General features: G+C 48.5%; 2 protein-coding genes across 23 annotated transcripts in view; both read left to right on the plus strand.

Moving 5' to 3' along the window:
• On the plus strand, nt 1-16,500 carry NR1H3 (nuclear receptor subfamily 1 group H member 3). Of its 22 annotated transcripts, none has more exons than XM_073808919.1 (11): nt 1-135; nt 5,836-5,994; nt 8,260-8,366; nt 11,225-11,413; nt 11,839-12,105; nt 12,369-12,577; nt 12,684-12,863; nt 13,030-13,129; nt 15,590-15,703; nt 15,922-16,016; nt 16,205-16,500. In XM_073808919.1, the coding sequence occupies exons 2-11, from the start codon at nt 5,891-5,893 to the stop codon at nt 16,349-16,351; spliced, it is 1,512 nt and encodes a 503-aa protein (XP_073665020.1). In that variant the 5' UTR covers nt 1-135; nt 5,836-5,890; the 3' UTR covers nt 16,352-16,500. The 22 variants fall into 22 exon arrangements, with proteins under 22 accessions (XP_073665020.1, XP_073665025.1, XP_073665021.1 ...); XM_073808924.1 differs by lacking the exon at nt 5,836-5,994 and adding an exon at nt 10,631-10,710 and having other exon boundaries at nt 2-135; XM_073808917.1 differs by lacking the exon at nt 1-135 and adding an exon at nt 6,081-6,289 and having other exon boundaries at nt 205-5,994; nt 8,227-8,366.
• Nucleotides 13,030-16,507, plus strand: part of MADD (MAP kinase activating death domain) — a 43,610-nt gene continuing 40,132 nt past the window's right edge. Inside the window, exon 1 of the mRNA XM_073808882.1 lies at nt 13,030-13,129. The gene's annotated coding sequence lies outside the window, so the exon portion shown is untranslated. The remainder of the gene's footprint in view (nt 13,130-16,507) is intronic.

Genomic DNA, 16,507 nt, shown 5'->3' on the forward strand with positions numbered 1-16,507 from the left:
GGTGGGGACAGGGATGGAGGGAGGAGGAATCATGTAGGGAATTCCTGTAGGAGGTTCGCGATCCCGCCGTGGCGGAGAAGCGTGGGAATGTAGCGCGACCTCGCCCTGCAGAAAGGGCTTGAAGACCTCGTCTTGGTAAAGAGAACACTGAGCGTGGGTTTTGCCTCTGCCCGCGGAGACCCAGTACCAAGGTGGCTCTTGTATTAGGCCGGACCGTGGCCGGCACAGCAAGCGACCCCCTCGGGCCGGGAGAGCGGGTGCAGAATTGGGGCGAGGGGTGGTATAGGGCGCCTTTCTCCACACCCCTTCCTTCGGGTGGAATTTGAGCCTTGGCACTGGCTCTCTTCCCCGGAAGAAGTCTTGTTTTGGGTGTAGGGCACAGCGTGTAAACAGCCCTTTGGACTCCTGTGTCCCTGAGGTTGGTCCCAGTGTAGCCAATGCTCATTTCCTGAGCAAAGCTTCAGGACTCCTCTCACTCCCCCTTCCAGTCCTTTCCCTGTCCTCCCACCCGTCCACTTCCAAGTTTTAGTTAATTAGAATCAAGATGTCATGCCTCTTCTCAAAGGAGTTGGGTTGCACAGGATGTTCAGACTTTGCAAAACCAAAGCAGTGAATCCGTAGGGGCGAAATTTCAGACCAGTGGGGAGATATATAGGGGTAAGGGGAAGGAGCATATACGGTGGGAGTAGGTGGGGTTTCCACAGAATCAGAGAGGCCCTCTTGGCACTGACCATTAGGATACAGGTGCAGCCAGTTGGCTTCAGGGCTTTGTGACTCAGCTTGGGGGGACTCACAGCTCCAGGGGGTCAGATCGTAGGCCCTTGGGATGCTTTGATTTAGATCTGCCCCCTAGTAGCAAACCACCTCAGATCACTGGAGAAATAAAACGTGATCAGAATATATGGAAGAAAGCAGGGTCAGTATCTTGCCCCATGACTCCAGATTGAATTATTTATATATACCTCAGGATCTAAACATTACTTCCAGAATTGTTATGGAGAAGCGAATAGAAATTGAGAGCTGAAGACTAGGTAGTCAAAAAGTTAGCCTTATTTAGTCACAAGCCCCCCCCCCCTTTTTTTCTGAATTTTATTTACTTTTTATACAGCAGGTTCTTATTAGTTATCTATTTTATGTATATTAGTGTGTATGTCAATCCCAGTCTCCCAATTCATCACACCATCACCACCCCCACCCCCGCCACTTTCCCCCCTGGTGTCCATACGTTTGTTCTCTACATCTGTATCTCTATTTCTGCCCTGCAAATCAGTTCATCTGTACCATTTTTCTAGGTTCCACATATACGCGTTAATATACGATATTTGTTTTTCTCTTTCTGGCTTACTTCACTCTGTATGACAGTCTCTAGATCCATCCACGTCTCTACAAATGACCCAATTTCGTTCCTTTTTATGGCTGAGTAATATTCCATTGTATATATGTACCACATCTTTATCCATTCATCTGTTGATGGGCATTTAGGTTGCTTCCGTGACCTGGCTATTGTAAGTATAGTGCTGCAATGAACATTGGGGTGCATGTGTCTTTCTGAATTATGGTTTTCTCTGGGTATATTCCCAGGAGTGGGATTGCTAGCTCATATGGTAATTTTATTTTTAGTTTTTTAAGGAACCTCCATACTGTCCTCTGTAGTGGCTGTATCAATTTACATTCCCACCAACAGTGCAGGAGGTTCCCTTTTCTCCACTCCCTCTCCAGCATTTGTTGTTTGTAGATTTTCTTTTTTTTCTTTTTTTTGCAGTACGCGGGCCTTTCACTGTTGTGGCCTCTCCCGTTGCGGAGCATAGGCTCCGGACGCACAGGCTCAGTGGCCATGGCTCACGGGCCCAGCCGCTCCGCGGCATGTGGGATCCTCCCGGACCGGGGCACGAACCCGCGTCCCCTGCATCGGCAAACGGACTCTCAACCACTGCGCCACCAGGGGAGCCCTGTTTGTAGATTTTCTGATGATGCCCATTCTAACTGGTATGAGGTGATACCTCATTGTAGTTTTAATTTGCATTTCTCTAATAATTAGTGATGTTGAGCAGCTTTTCATGTGCTTCTTGGCCATCTGTATGTCTTCTTTGGAGAAATGTCTGTTTAGGTCTTCTGCCCATTTTTTGATTGGGTTGTTTGTTTTTCTAATATTGAGCTGCATAAACTGTTCATATATTTTGGAGATTAATCCTTTGTCCGTTGATTCGTTTGCAAATATTTCCCGTTCCGAGGGTTGTCTTTTTGTCTTGATTGTAGTTTCCGTTGCTTTGCAAAAGCTTTTAAGTTGCATTGGGTCCCATTTGTTTATTTTTGTTTTTATTTCCATTTCTCTAGGAGGTGGATCAAAAAAGATCTTGCTGTGATTTATGTCAAAGAGTGTTCTGCCTATGTTTTCCTCTAAGAATTTTATAGTGTCCGGTCTTACATTTAGGTCTCTAATCCATTTTGAGTTTATTTTTGTGTATGGTATTAGGGAGTGTTCTAATTTCATTCTTTTACATGTAGCTGTCCAGCTTTCCCAGCACCACCTATTGAAGAGACTGTCTTTTCTCCATTGTATATCCTTGCCTCCTTTGTCATAGATAAGTTGACTATAGGTGCGTGGGTTTATCTCTGGGCTTTCTATCCTTTTCCATTGATCTGTATTTCTGTTGTTGTGCCAGAATCATATTGTCTTGATTACTGTAGCTTTATAGTATAGTCTGAAGTCAGGGAGTCTGATTCCTCCAGCTCCGTTTTTTCCCCTCAAGACTGCTTTGGCTATTTGGGGTCTTTTGTGTCTCCATACAAATTTTAAGATTTTTTGTTCTAGTTCTGTAAAAAATGCCATTGGTAAATTGATAGGGATTGCATTGAATCTGTAGATTGCTTTGAGTAGTATAGTCATTTGCACAATATTGTTTCTTCCAATCCAAGGACATGGTATATCTCTCCATCTCTTGCTGTCATCTTTGATTTCTTTCATCAGTGTCTTATAGTTTTCTGAGTACAGGTCTTTTACCTCCTTAGGTAGGTTTATTCCTAGGTATTTTATTCTTTTTGTTGCAGTGGTGAATGGGATTGTTTCCTTAATTTCTCTTTCTGATCTTTCGTTGTTAGTGTATAGGAATGCAAGAGATTTCTGTGCATTAATTTTGTATCTTGCAACTTTACCAAATTCATTGATTAGCTCTAGTTTTCTGGTGGCATCTTTAGGATTCTCTATGTATAGTATCATGTCATCTGCCAACAGTGACAGTTTTACTTCTTCTTTTCCAATTTGTATTCCTTTTATTTCTTTTTCTTCTCTGATTGCCATGGCTAGGACTTCCAAAACTATGTTGAATAATAGTGGTGAGAGTGGACATCCTTGTCTTGTTCCTGATCTTAGAGGAAATGCTTTCAGTTTTTCACCATTGAGAATGATGTTTGCTGTGGGCTTGTTGTATATGGCCTTTATTATGTTGAGGTAGCCTCCCTCTATTCCCACTTTCTGGAGAGTTTTTATCATAAATGGATGTTGAATTTTGTCAAAAGCTTTTTCTGCATGAGATGATCATATGGTTTTTATTCTTTAATTTGTTAATATTTGTTAATATGTGTTTCCTTATTAATTGTCTGCTTGGAAGATCTGTCCATTGGTGTAAGTGAGGTGTCAAAATCCCCCACTATTATGGTGTTACTGTCGATTTCCTCTTTTATAGCTGTTAGCAGTTGCCTTACGTACTGAGGTGCTCCTATGTTGGGTGTGTACATATTTATAATTGTTATATCTTCTTCTTGGATTGATCCCTTGATCATTATGTAGTGTCTTTCCTTGTCTCTTGTAACATTCTTTATTTTAAAGTCTATTTTATCTGATAAGAGTATTGCTACTCCAGCTTTCTTTTGATTTCCATTTGCATGGAATATCTTTTTCCATCCTCTCACTTTCAGTCTATATGTGTCCTTAGGTCTGAAGTGGGTCACTTGTAGACAGTATATATATGGGTCTTGTTTTTGTATGCATTCAGCAAGCCTCTGTCTTTTGGTTAGAGCATTTAATCCATTCACATTTAAGGTAATTATTGATATGTATGTTCCTATTACCATTTTCTTAATTGTTTTGGGTTTGTTTTTGTAGGTCCTTTTCTTTTCTTGTGTTTCCCACTTACAGAAGTTCCTTTAGCATTTGTTGTAGAGCTGGTTTGGTGGTACTGAATCTCTTAGCTTTTGTTTGTCTGTAAAGCTTTTGATTTCTCCTTTGAATCTGATTGAGATCCTTGCAGGGTAGGGTAATCTTGGTTGTAGGTTCTTCCCTTTCATCACTTTAAATATTTCGTGCCATTCCCTTCTGGTTTGTAGAGTTTCTGCTGAGAAATCAGGTGTTAACCTTATGGGAGTTCCCTTGTATGTTATTTTGTTGTTTTTCCTTTGTTGCTTTCAAAAATTTTTCTTTGTCTTTTAATTTTTGTCAGTTTGATTACTGTGTGTCTCGGCATGTTCCTCCTTGGGTTTATCGTGCCTGGGACTCTCTGTGCTTCCTGGACTTGGGTGGCTATTTCCTTTCCCATGTTAGGGAAGTTTTCGACTATAATCTCTTCAAATATTTTCTCAAGTCCTTTCTCTCTTCTTCTTCTGGGACCCCTATAATGCGAATGTTGTTGCATTTAATGTTGTCCCAGAGGTCTCTTAGGCTGTCTTTATTTCTTTTAATTCTTTTTTCTTTATTCTGTTCCGTGGCAGTGAATTCCACCATTCTGTCTTCCAGGTCACTTATCTGTTCTCTGCCTCAGTTATTTTGCTATTGATTCCTTCTAGTATATTTTTCATTTCAGTTATTGTAGTGTTCATCTCTGTTTGTTTGTTCTTTAATTCTTCTAGGTCTTTGTTAGACATTTCTTGCATCTTCGCAATCTTTGCCTCCATTCTTTTTCCGAGGTCCTGGATCATCTTCACTATCATTATTCTGAATTCTTTTCCTGGAAGGTTGCCTTTCTCCACTTCATTTAGTTGTTTTTCTGGGGTTTTATCTTGTTCCTTCACCTGGTACAAAGTCCTCTGCCTTTTCATTTTGTCTGTCTTTCTGTGAATGTGCTTTTCCTTCCACGAGCTGCAGAATTGTACTTCTTCTTTGTTACAGGCCCCTTTATGAATCATGAAAATTTAGTCCCCTCTCCTCCAGAAAAATGTCCACACACACAAATGGAATTTTGCATACAATCCCAAGAGGTTCATGAAGACCATTATGAGGCTTCATAAATCAGCATCTCTGAATCCTTGATCTAACCTAGTCCCCTTAATTCACAGATAAGAAAACAAACCCAGAGAGAGGAAGTGACTTGTCCAAGGTCACGCAGTTTAGGAGAATGGATTAAAACTCAAGTTTTCTGATTTCCAGTCAAATAGCCCTTAAAATGGTTTATTTCTCACAGGCTACTCAAGCTGCATTGCTTAACTGTATTCAGTGGCCCTCAGATACTTTCAATGAAGAGATTTCTAGCAAAGGAAACCTTTTCACATTGGTGGGGTTGGATGGGACATGGCTAATTGGCAAAATTCTACATATTAGTGGGACTTTTTGAGTCTTTTGTTTTAATATGCCGCTTACTCTCCTTGCAAACTAGCCAGAGCATTGTGATTTCAGAATGTAAATCCCGAGCTTATTAAATTTTGGCAAGTAGAACAAAAATCCCTTAAATTCATCTTTTGCTTTTCTTCCCACTTGTTCAAGTATTTCTATATTAGTTGTGCCTGCAAGCATCCGATGTAGGAAGGATTGATGGAGAAGATATTATTTCACTTTTTTTTTTTTTTTTTTTTTTTTGCGGTACGCGGGCCTCTCACTGTTGTGGTCTCTCCCGTTGCGGAGCACAGGTTCCGGACACGCAGGCTCAGCAGCCATGGCTCACGGGCCCAGCTGCTCCGTGGCATGTGGGATCTTCCTGGACCGGGGCACGAACCCGTGTCCGCTGCATCGGCAGGCGGACTCTCAACAACTGCACCACCAGGGAAGCCCCTATTTCACTTTTTATGGTGAGAAATAAACCCAGGAAGGGTAAGGATTACACCACAAGTACATGGTAGAGCCAAGAGCTGAGCCCTGGTTTCTTGACCCCCAGCTTCTGCATGTTTTCTGCCAGATGATTCTGTGGTCCCCACACCTTGGTTTCTAACTACAGATGCAAAAAGAATAGATGTGTAGATGGATAGTTAGATAGATGGATACATGGGCGTACCTCAGACCAAATAAATCAGAATCTCTGAAAATGAGGCCAGGTTTGGGAACTACTGCTGCACCCTGTGTTGGCAGAAGCAAACCTAAATCCAGGTGAGTGGACTGTTTTTCCTATCTGGGGGGGCAGTTTTGTGTAATACAGAGAGGTGGGCATTTTTTGTTTGAGTTTTGAGTCAGCTATACATGTATTCAAATTTGATATTTGACCCCTTGCTAGTATTCTCTTCTAGGATTATATATGAGGAGAAATAAAATAATACATGTAAAGATAAATGTATGTAGTAGGGCCTAATAAATGTTACTTTTCTTCTTTCTGCTGTCTATATCATCTCTGAACTCATAGACCTGGGAAGCAGGAATTCTTGGGTTCTTCTGTCTCCTGTGATTGGGAGGCTGGGGAGGAGTCACTTGAGCAGCATGCAAGATGACCCCCACACTTTGCAGCCTTCCAGAATGGTGATGGAGGCAGCAAGAAGCCGTTGCCCCAGTCCATCCCTGCAAACTGTACCTTGTGGCCTGCCTCATGGGAGTGCCATCCAGTTGTGCATATAACTGTGGGCTGGTGAATGCTCCTATCTTTGCTTCAAGATTCCCTTTGCTGCAAGGAGGAGCCTCTGGAGGTTCTGGGGGTCAGAATTGTGACCTGGAAGACCCTAAAAGGAGTTCCCAGGCATGTTGCCTCTTCTAGGAGCCAAGAAAACATAGGAAAGGCCCCATGGGGCTGGGAGGCTTTGCACCTAACACCTCCAGTGGGCTGGTGGGACTGCACAGTAGCGGCTGGGGGTGGGGGGTGTCTGGCAAAATGAGACATGTGATTCCCACTGCAGATCACCTGACTACTTGCCCTGGTTTGGGGAAGAAGTCCCAGTCATTAATCTCTAGAACCTTTGTGGAGATACCACCAACAGGTTTTGGTCTTCACCCCTTTTGCTCTCCCTTCCCATCTTCATGCGGGGGAGGCTCCTGAACCCCCGTAACCTGAAGGGGTAACTCTGGCAGTAATGCTTCCTCCTCCCTTACTTGAGATTAGGCTGAGGCTGAATCCCTTGTGTGGGGGAGATGGCGCCCTAACCTGCTTGTTCAGCAACTGGCTCTAGCCTGGGTCAGAGGGCTCCCGATGTGGCTTGTGTGTACTGCTGGGTCCTGTCCTGTGGGGAGACCAGGGTGTCGGGAGAGGGAGCTGAGGATCAGGAGTGAATGGGTCTTCTCGCAACTCCCAGAAGATAGATATCAGCCCCCAGACCAATGTTCCATCCCAAGTTCCTTGAACCAAGTGTTTCAGTGACATCGCTGACTCTGCCTCTGTGCTGGAGCTTCTGGGGATGCGGAAAGGTGGAGGAGGACGCTGGAACGATGATGTGGGTGCTAAGACAGGACAGTTCTAGTTTCCCAGGGGATACGGTCCCTGGTTTTTACTTTCCCAGGACAGCTGGGGCCTTGTAAAAATCAGGGAGGGAACATAAGCAAGAGACATGGAGAGCCTTGTGCTCATGACTCAGAGATGCCCGGACCAGGGTGGGGGCCTTGTGAGGGGATGACCTTGTGATGAGAGGGAACAAGAGCAAAAGCTGGAGGCAGAACTTTGAGATGGGGGTGTCAGAGGGGCTTTTCTGAAATGTGAAAATGAATACATGGATGGATTTTGCAACACCATCCAGCCTGCTGTCTTCTCAAGTTTTGCTCCCTAACCTCTGCCTGTTCCTCCTGCCCCACCCTGTGCTTCCTCCCATCTTTCACCGAGCTCCTTTCTGTTTTCCCTGTCCTTCTCCCGTCCTGTTCCCCCACACCCCATGTCCACTCTTTCCCTACTCGCTCTCTTCTCCTCTTCCCTGGTGTCCTGTTCATCTCTGTCTCAGTACCTCTGGCCGCTTGCCCTGGCCCCCTGTCCTTCTGTGCTTTCATGTGGAGCCCATGGGAACTGAAGTTCACAGCAAAACAGGAAGAGCCTGTGAGCAGGAAACTGGGAGTGGGGTAGGGGGGGAACAACCAGCAGTAACCTCAGCTCCTTGCCTCCCACATCTGGACTGAAGCATCCCCGGGGCCCCTTGCCTCTCCCACTGCAGCCCACCAGCCCCAGCTTCGTCCATCTCGCTTCACTGGTCCAGCAGAGCTGAGAGACAACAAGATGTATCCTGGACTCTGACACAGGAGAAAGAAAGAGGACAGGGACGTGAGTGAGGACATCTGGATTTTGATCCCAGCTTGGCCACTGACTGTGTGTGGTCTTGGAAAAGACTCTCCCATGAGCTCAGTGTTATTGTACCCTCCCTCCCTCCTGGGGCTGCTCTAAGGACCAGAAGAGATAGTGAGGGGTTTGTAGATGGAAATAAGCACACGAAGGTTAACAGTGTACAGATTCAAGGTGATGGGAAGACCCATAGCTGAAAGGATTGGGAGTTTAATTACTGCTTCCATTTCTAGTACTCTTACTGTGTGCTCTGATACATTGTTTAATTCTCACAACCTTATATGGCAAAAACCATTATTATTATACCAGTTTTAAAGATAGAGAAACAGAGGTTCAGAGACATTAAGTAACTTGCTTAATCAAGATCACACAGCAAATAAGAGGCAGAGGCAAGGCCTGGATTTGAACCCAAAATTTGAGCTCAGAGCCCAAGCACTAAAGCAATGATGAAATTGACTAGAGCCAACAAGTATGGGATAGAAGAGGATGATACTATTTTTCTTGTTTACTTATTCATTCAACAAACAGAACCACAGTACCTACTCTGTTTCTACTTTATGGCAGGCCCTGTTTCAGGGGAGGTAAAATCAGTAAAACGAGGTGTCCACCTTCAGGGATGGACCTCATGTTCTGGTGAGAAGGCACGGCTACAGTCTCAGTAGATGCTGGACAGAGCCTGCCCTCACTTCTGACGGAACCCTTCCCCAGATGAGGGTACCTGCATACCCTCTCAGATCCATCCTGGACTGGCACCCAGATCTACCGTCTTCCGTCCCAGACCATCCATTGCTGTAGCGACTTCTTTCCACCCCCCCCACCCCCCCTCCGGCCTCCTCCCTTCTCTGGCCTCCGCAGGGCACCCACGTTCAGAGACTCCCTGGAAGGCCCAGCACCTGCCTGTCTCCACCCCTGTAGTTCTATCAGCTTGGTTGAGGCCTGGGGCTAGTGGGGAGAGCTTCTTGGCCCCTTTCCAGAGGTACAGGAGGAGGAGGGAGCCCGGGAAAGCAAGCTTGGGCTCGGTGTCGCAATTCCGGGCCGGGCCGGGACCTTTGCTCCGCGAGGTGTCTGTGGAAGGGAGGAAACGACTCTGGAGGCTGCCGGGAGTGGGGTGGGGGCGCCTGGGAGCTGCCTGTAAGAGCAGCTCAGAGCCGCCAGGGTGAGGAGAGGAAGGGGAGAGCCGGGCAGATCTGCAGGAAAATGCGGCCTTCGGGCTTGGGGGTAGGGGCCGGAGGTGGCGCCGGGCCGAGGGGGTGGCAGGCCGGCAGGGGGCGGAGTCAGCACGGTGGGGAAGCGGCCCGTGGGCGGGGGCGAGGAGGCCAGGGCTTCGGTCGGTCGGCTCCTGGCTCCCGGACCCTCTCTTGCTCCGCTCCGGCTCCCCGGCCGCTGAGGCCTGTGGACCAGGGACTGCACCATCCTCCTCTCCCAGCAAGGGGGCTCCAGAGACTGCCCCAGCCAGAGCCTGGCGGCCTGGGCACTCGGTGGGTCTGCTCTTCAGCGCTGGCCTGGGGCTCTGCCTGTGTGTCTGGGGCGCGGGTGGGGGCGGGGGCGGCGGGGTGTCCTGTCCGTTTAGAAAGGGGTCTCTGGGGAGAAGTTAAAAGGATGATGGTGACGGAAGTTCGGACAGCGACAGCATTCTGTTTATGTCCCATGATAACTTCTGAGGGGGTCAGGGGCAGGAGGTCCTGGATGTGAATTGGGGTGACTTCTGGAGGCAAGAGTTTTGTCTTGGGACCCTGGAAGGTGGCAGGAGTGAGGTTGTCTAACCAGCAGTGTGTTTCACTGGGTGGAGGGAGCCTCGATCACACGTCCTGGTTCTGCCCAACTTTGGCGGTCCCCAGTGCTAGAGTGAGGGGGAAGGGGCTCTGACAGAAGCAGGGCAGTTGTGCCCAAACATTCCCTGATGGCCTGGAGGGTGTCCTGGGGAGAGAAGGTGGCATGGTAGCCAGGAAATCAGACTTCGGTGTCAGACAGACCAGAGTCGGAGTCTTGGCTGTACCACTGCCTAACTGTGTGCCCATAGGCCATTTTCTTAATGTCTTTGAACCCCAGTTTCCTCATCTGTAAATTGGGCTTGAGAATAGCCCTGACCTCGTAGGGATATTGTGAGGAAGGCATGGAAAGCCTTAGCACAGCTGACACATATATGGCAAGTAAATGTTAGCTGATATGTGAGTACAGACAAAAAGCAGGATCAGGAGGGGAGGGAACCCAGTCTGGGAAGAGTGTAACCTGGACCATTCCTGCAGGACAGTCCCTTGGTAATGTCCAGGGCTCCAGGAAGAGATGTCTTTGTGGCTGGAGGCCCCTGTGCCTGATGTTTCTCCTGGTAAGCTTCTTCACTCCAGCCCTCTCCCCTGAGCCCAGGCCCCAACTCCTCTCCTCCCGCGGGAATCAGCCTCCTTCACTGCCTACCTTCTGCCCTTCCGTGGAGAGCAGTCCAGAGCTACTCTTGGTGTTGCTTGCCCCCTTCTGCCCACACTGTCTCTGCCCTGGTTCTGGTGCCTGGCCCTTGCAGATACTCGTCCGTGCTTCTCAATCCGGGCTTGCTGCTGGGGAGGCTTGGCATGTCCAATGCTTATCCAGCTTGGCCTCCAAGAGTTCTGTCTGACCTCTGAGATGGATGCACTTCAGCCCCGAAAGGGGACAAAGGTTAACATCCTTATTTAAGGTATTGAGGTGCGGGGGACTACAAGTGATTAGCCCTAGAGCCCACACAAATCGCAGGGTCCCAAAGCCGGAGCTGACGTTTTACTGCCCTCTATGGGTGGAGATAAGTTTGCAGTTTCCCAGGAGAATGCTGGGGACCTGAGACGCCCTTGTGCCTCTCTTTCGGGGTTCAGACTGTGCAGTGGAGCTGTGGGAGCCAGATGCACGAGATGCAAGCAGCCAGCCTCTGGGAAGCAGCAGCTGTACCCTCAGGGAGGAATCTAGCACACCCCAATCCGCTGGGAGCACTTCACGGGTGGGGCTGGAGGCAACAGAGCCCACAGCCCTTCTCCCCGGGGTGGAGGCCCCTCCAGAGTCCACAGGTGAGGAGCTGCTGGATTTGGAGGAGGTAAGGGCTCCCTGGATCCGGGAGGGGTAACTTCAGGGCTCTTTACCTTATAAGATCATGGTTAAGTCCAAAGGCTTTGGAGTCAACTAGACCTAAGTGATCCGAGTGTAACTTTTGTTTCTTAGGCCTTTCTGAGCCTCAGTTTCCTTATTTGTAAAATGGAAATAACAAGAGTACCTATCTCTTATGGTTGTAAGGATCAGTGCGTATAAAGGGCTCAGACAGTACCTAGGACATAAATAGCACTTTGCATACGAGAGCTACTTTCTTAGAATAGAGAGACTGGATAGACTTTGTACAGTGAAGTAAATGAAGGTCACTGAGTGCTCAGGGCAGTGGCCAGCTGGGCACCTAGCCTTTTCCCTGAAGAAGAACACTAAGGCTCTTTCCTGTACCCAGAGCTTCGTCCACAAAAGCGGAAAAAGGGGCCAGCCCCCAAAATGCTGGGGAATGAGCTGTGCAGTGTGTGTGGGGACAAGGCTTCCGGCTTCCACTACAACGTGCTGAGCTGCGAGGGCTGCAAGGGATTCTTCCGCCGCAGTGTCATCAAAGGGGCGCGCTACGTCTGCCACAGTGGGGGCCACTGCCCCATGGACACCTACATGCGTCGCAAGTGCCAGGAGTGCCGCCTTCGCAAATGCCGCCAGGCCGGCATGCGGGAGGAGTGTGAGTGTCTGGGGACTGAAGCTGGGGGAGGGGTGTGGTTAGGCCGATGGGGAAGAGGGCATGTCTGGGTGCCAGGGTCTGGGGGCAGAAAGGCAGCTGAGCCTATGGGCCTTGCTACACGGTCCCTAAGTGTGGATTAAAATCTCTTCCTTGTCTTTACCTAACACTCTCTGCTTTTCTGGAGGCTCAAACTATGCCTCTGCCCCATCTCCACTTCCTGTCTCCTCCTTTTCTCCCCTCCTCACATCTGGCTCTGTTCTCAGGTGTTCTGTCAGAAGAACAGATCCGTCTGAAGAAACTGAAGCGGCAAGAGGAGGAACAGGCTCAGGCCACATCCGTGCCCCCGAGGGCTTCCTCTCCGCCCCAAGTCCTGCCCCAGCTCAGCCCGGAGCAGCTGGGCATGATTGAGAAGCTGGTGGCTGCCCAGCAGCAGTGTAACAGACGTTCCTTCTCAGACCGGCTTCGAGTCACGGTACCTGAGGGGCCTGGGGAGAGGTCGCTGTGCCCAGAGCACCAGCTGGCTTCTTGATGCCTGACTCAGAGTGGTTTGTTTCTTTCCTCCTTGCCTTTCGGGGTAGCCTTGGCCCATGGCACCAGATCCCCAGAGTCGGGAGGCCCGTCAGCAACGCTTTGCCCACTTCACGGAGCTGGCCATTGTCTCTGTGCAGGAGATCGTTGATTTTGCCAAACAGCTGCCGGGCTTCCTGCAGCTCAGCCGGGAGGACCAGATCGCCCTCCTGAAGACCTCTGCAATTGAGGTGGCTGGCAAGGCCGAGGGTGAAGGGAGGACCAGAGAGGGATGTCTGTGGGAGGGGGCCCCCGCCAGACAGCTGGGAAGCCACATGCACTGGGAAGTAGGGATGAGGGGCTCGACCTTCCCTTGAAGGGGCCCTGGGCCGAGACCAGCCCAATATTTGTGTGCAGGTGATGCTTCTGGAGACATCTCGGAGGTACAACCCTGGAAGTGAGAGTATTACCTTCCTCAAGGATTTCAGTTATAACCGGGAAGACTTTGCCAAAGCAGGTGAGAACTGAGATCACAAAGGGACTGGGTTGGATGAACAGATGCATTTTGTCATGGGGCCCATAGTGACTACAGAGCTACAGGCCCAGGGTTTGAGTGGCTACAAAGGATCCACTTGTTTTTCCAAGACAGAAAGTTGGAATGCTGATAGGTCTCCCTTAACTGCCCCAGATAGATTCCTGTCCTCTGTTGCATTAGGCCAGTGGTTCTCAAACTGTGTTTCCAGGAACCTGAGGGGGGTTTCCATGGAAGTGTCACCTTAGAGGAAAAACGTCCTTCACCCTAACTTTAGCCAAACCAGAAACTCCATTTAAATCTGCGTTATATATTGTGCTTCTGAATAATATTTTGCTTGAAGAAAAGACTTTACAGCTAGGAAAACAAACTTGAAAACCTCACCAAGCCTTTTAGTAGTCAAAATTGAAGAATCTTTCTCAGATGTGCTCTTTAAGGATCATGTGGACTGATTTCCTCCTCTTCAGCTGTGCTTTCCGCGTAGCCATGGAATTGGCATTAAAACATGGCAGAGGTGCCCAGATGAGGCAGTTTTAGGATAAGAGTGAACACTTCTATCCCCATCTTGGAGTATCTTGGAGTACTTTCTCCAAGAATTAGTTCACAATGCTGTTCTCTCGCTGACATTTGCTTGCAGGCTAAGCAGTTTTGGTTTCCTCATAGTCAATGGTTGCTTTGTGCTGTGGGAGGAGAGCTGGGAAAGGATGGAAGGTGGAAGGTGTTTCGGAGGGACAGGACTGAGGCTGAACAAGAGACTTGGTGCTTTAACACCTGAGTGGGTGGGTCTGTAAAATGTGGCTGATGCTGACCCCATCCTCGGGTTTGGAGAATACTGGTTTCCAGTGCAGAGCTCACAGAGGTTTCCGGTGACTCAGGCCAGCGCTTGTCCCATCACAGGCCACCCAGTGAGCTTTCTAGGTAGGCCTCCCTTCACTATAGGGTACGGCAGGGCTGTGTTGACACCTCTTGCCTTCTGTAGTGCCCCGTGTGCTGCCTGAATGTATAGGCACCTGATAGGAGTGATGTAATGACTTTTTCCAGCTTTAAAAGCCCAGTCCTGCCCCCTTTCTCTACCCAATCACCTTTTCCCCAGATGGTTATTACCCCAGTCCTTCTTAACCACGGCCTTCTCCTTCATAACATCCTCCTTTCTGAACTCTTCCCTGTTCTCATGTCTGCGTGTTCCTTCAGCACTTGCGGACTTGTGCTGTCTGAATCTGTATCTATTTATAGATTCATTTATATAAGCAGTTTTTATGTCATCATGTTTGTTTTTCATTTCTCACTTTTTCAGTGCGGGGAGAAGAGACAGGGCTGCTCTTTGGTCAGTTCTCCCTCCTCCTTTACTTCCACTACCATATGCTGCTCACGTGGGTGACTAACGATGTGAACCGATCACACTGGGGGGGCGTCCACTCAGCGAGCAGTAGCCGACCCTCGCAGGGGGCGTAACTCTAGAATTTGCTCGTCCTCTCTGTATGAAGGGGCTGTTCAGCACAATTCAAGGCTGGACACCTCACCAAGAAATGCTTTCTAAATGGGGCTTGTCCATTAAATGGATCAACACACACTTGATAAACATCGGGGTGAAAGCACAGGAAGTGACTAATCAAGAAGCCTGGAATGGAAGTTAGCAGATGGTTGCTAAAAGACATCTGAGAAAACTAGGGGATGCCATGGGGTGGGGAGACTTTGACAGTGTGTTTGGGAGAAGTGTTCTTTAGATGTCACCACTTCAGGTCATGGTTTGTTGAACTTCGGTCTCCTCAGTAAGAAGGCTGGTTCTATTTTTAAAATTTATTATTTATTTAACAAACACTTACATGGAGTTACCATATGTGCCACTCGTTATTCTAAGGACCCATTATGAGGTAGGTGCTATTATTATCTCCATTCTAGAGATGGGAAAACCAAGGCCCAGAGAGCTTAAATAACTTGCTCAAGGTCACACAGCCTAGTAAATGGTAGGGCTAGGACTCAAACCCAGGGAGTCTGACACCAGAGTCCACACCCTCAACCACATTGCTTTGTTTCCCCTGTGATGTGAAACAAGAAATGTATTGCTAGTATTCAAATAAGTAAGGCCAATTGCCAGTGAAGCAGTCTTTTTATAAACAAACATAAGGGTTGCTTCTATTTCTAGTAATGTGGGGCCCTCAAGCATTCTAAGAAGAATTCTAACAGAATTATTGTCATTTAATTCAGCACATTCTGTATGCTGGGTGCAGTGCAAAGTGGTCTGTATGCTTTATCATTTAACCATCACAACAGTTTTATAAGCTCAAATATGATTCCCGCCTCACAGATGAGGCTTAGAGAGGTTACGAAACTTACCCAAGGTTATACAGCAGAGCCCTGGAGGCTTCTTACTGAGTTCCTGGTAGTCTCCTCAGTTGAGCAGTGCTGCCCGTGCCACACAACCCAGCCTCTCTTCTTCCTCCCCAGGGCTGCAGGTGGAGTTCATCAACCCCATCTTTGAGTTCTCCAGAGCCATGAATGAGCTGCAACTAAATGATGCTGAGTTTGCCTTGCTCATTGCCATCAGCATCTTCTCTGCAGGTGTGGAGGAGGGGCAAGAGGGAAAACGAGCAAGAGACTCACACCAAAGAGGGCTGCAGGCCCCATAGGGCAAGAATCGTGGGGGTGGAGGCCCTTGTTGTGTTACTTTGGGATGGGAGAGGTTGGGTAGGGCATGTCCCTATTTTTTGGTTGTGATTTGGGGTATGGAAATAAGACCCTGGCCAGACCTGCTACTCAACTCTGTTGGTGACCTATAGACCGGCCCAACGTGCAGGACCAGCTCCAGGTAGAGAGGCTGCAACACACATATGTGGAGGCCCTGCATGCCTACGTCTCCATCCACCACCCCCATGTGAGTCTCCCCACTGTGCCCTCTTTCTCCTCTCCACAGGCTCATCCCCTGACACAACTACTTTCCCTTCAAGAATCCCTCCCTGACTACATCGTGCACAGACAATTCTCTACCTCTCCCACAAACCCCCCACCCTTGCTCCCCTTTCCTGGGGAGAGACAAAGGCTGTACTTGTCCTTCTTTCCCAGGACCGACTCATGTTCCCACGGATGCTAATGAAACTGGTGAACCTCCGGACACTGAGCAGTGTCCATTCAGAGCAAGTATTTGCGCTGCGCCTGCAGGATAAAAAGCTTCCCCCGCTGCTCTCTGAGATCTGGGATGTGCACGAGTGACCGATCTTCCGCTGTATCTTCTGTTTTCTGAGCTGGATGGCTGAGGCTGGTGGCTGCCTCCTAGAGGTGGAACCGACTGAGAAGGACAAACATTCCTGAGGGCTGGGCAAAGGAGATCCTCAAGTGGCATTAAAGGAGAGTCAAATGGTTGGGAGT

Source organism: Tursiops truncatus, chromosome 8, assembly GCF_011762595.2.
Source record: "Tursiops truncatus isolate mTurTru1 chromosome 8, mTurTru1.mat.Y, whole genome shotgun sequence".
In the NCBI taxonomy this organism is placed as follows: Eukaryota; Metazoa; Chordata; class Mammalia; order Artiodactyla; family Delphinidae; genus Tursiops; species Tursiops truncatus.

Coding starts and splice junctions, on each gene's coding strand:
- NR1H3 (XM_073808916.1), top strand. CDS start 5,741: ATGGAGAAGATATTATTTCACTTTTTTTTTTTTTTTTTTTTTTTTGCG. Junction 11,414..11,838: donor GGCCCCTCCAGAGTCCACAG/GTGAGGAGCTGC, acceptor TCCTGTACCCAG/AGCTTCGTCCACAAAAGCGG. Junction 12,106..12,368: donor GGCCGGCATGCGGGAGGAGT/GTGAGTGTCTGG, acceptor CTCTGTTCTCAG/GTGTTCTGTCAGAAGAACAG.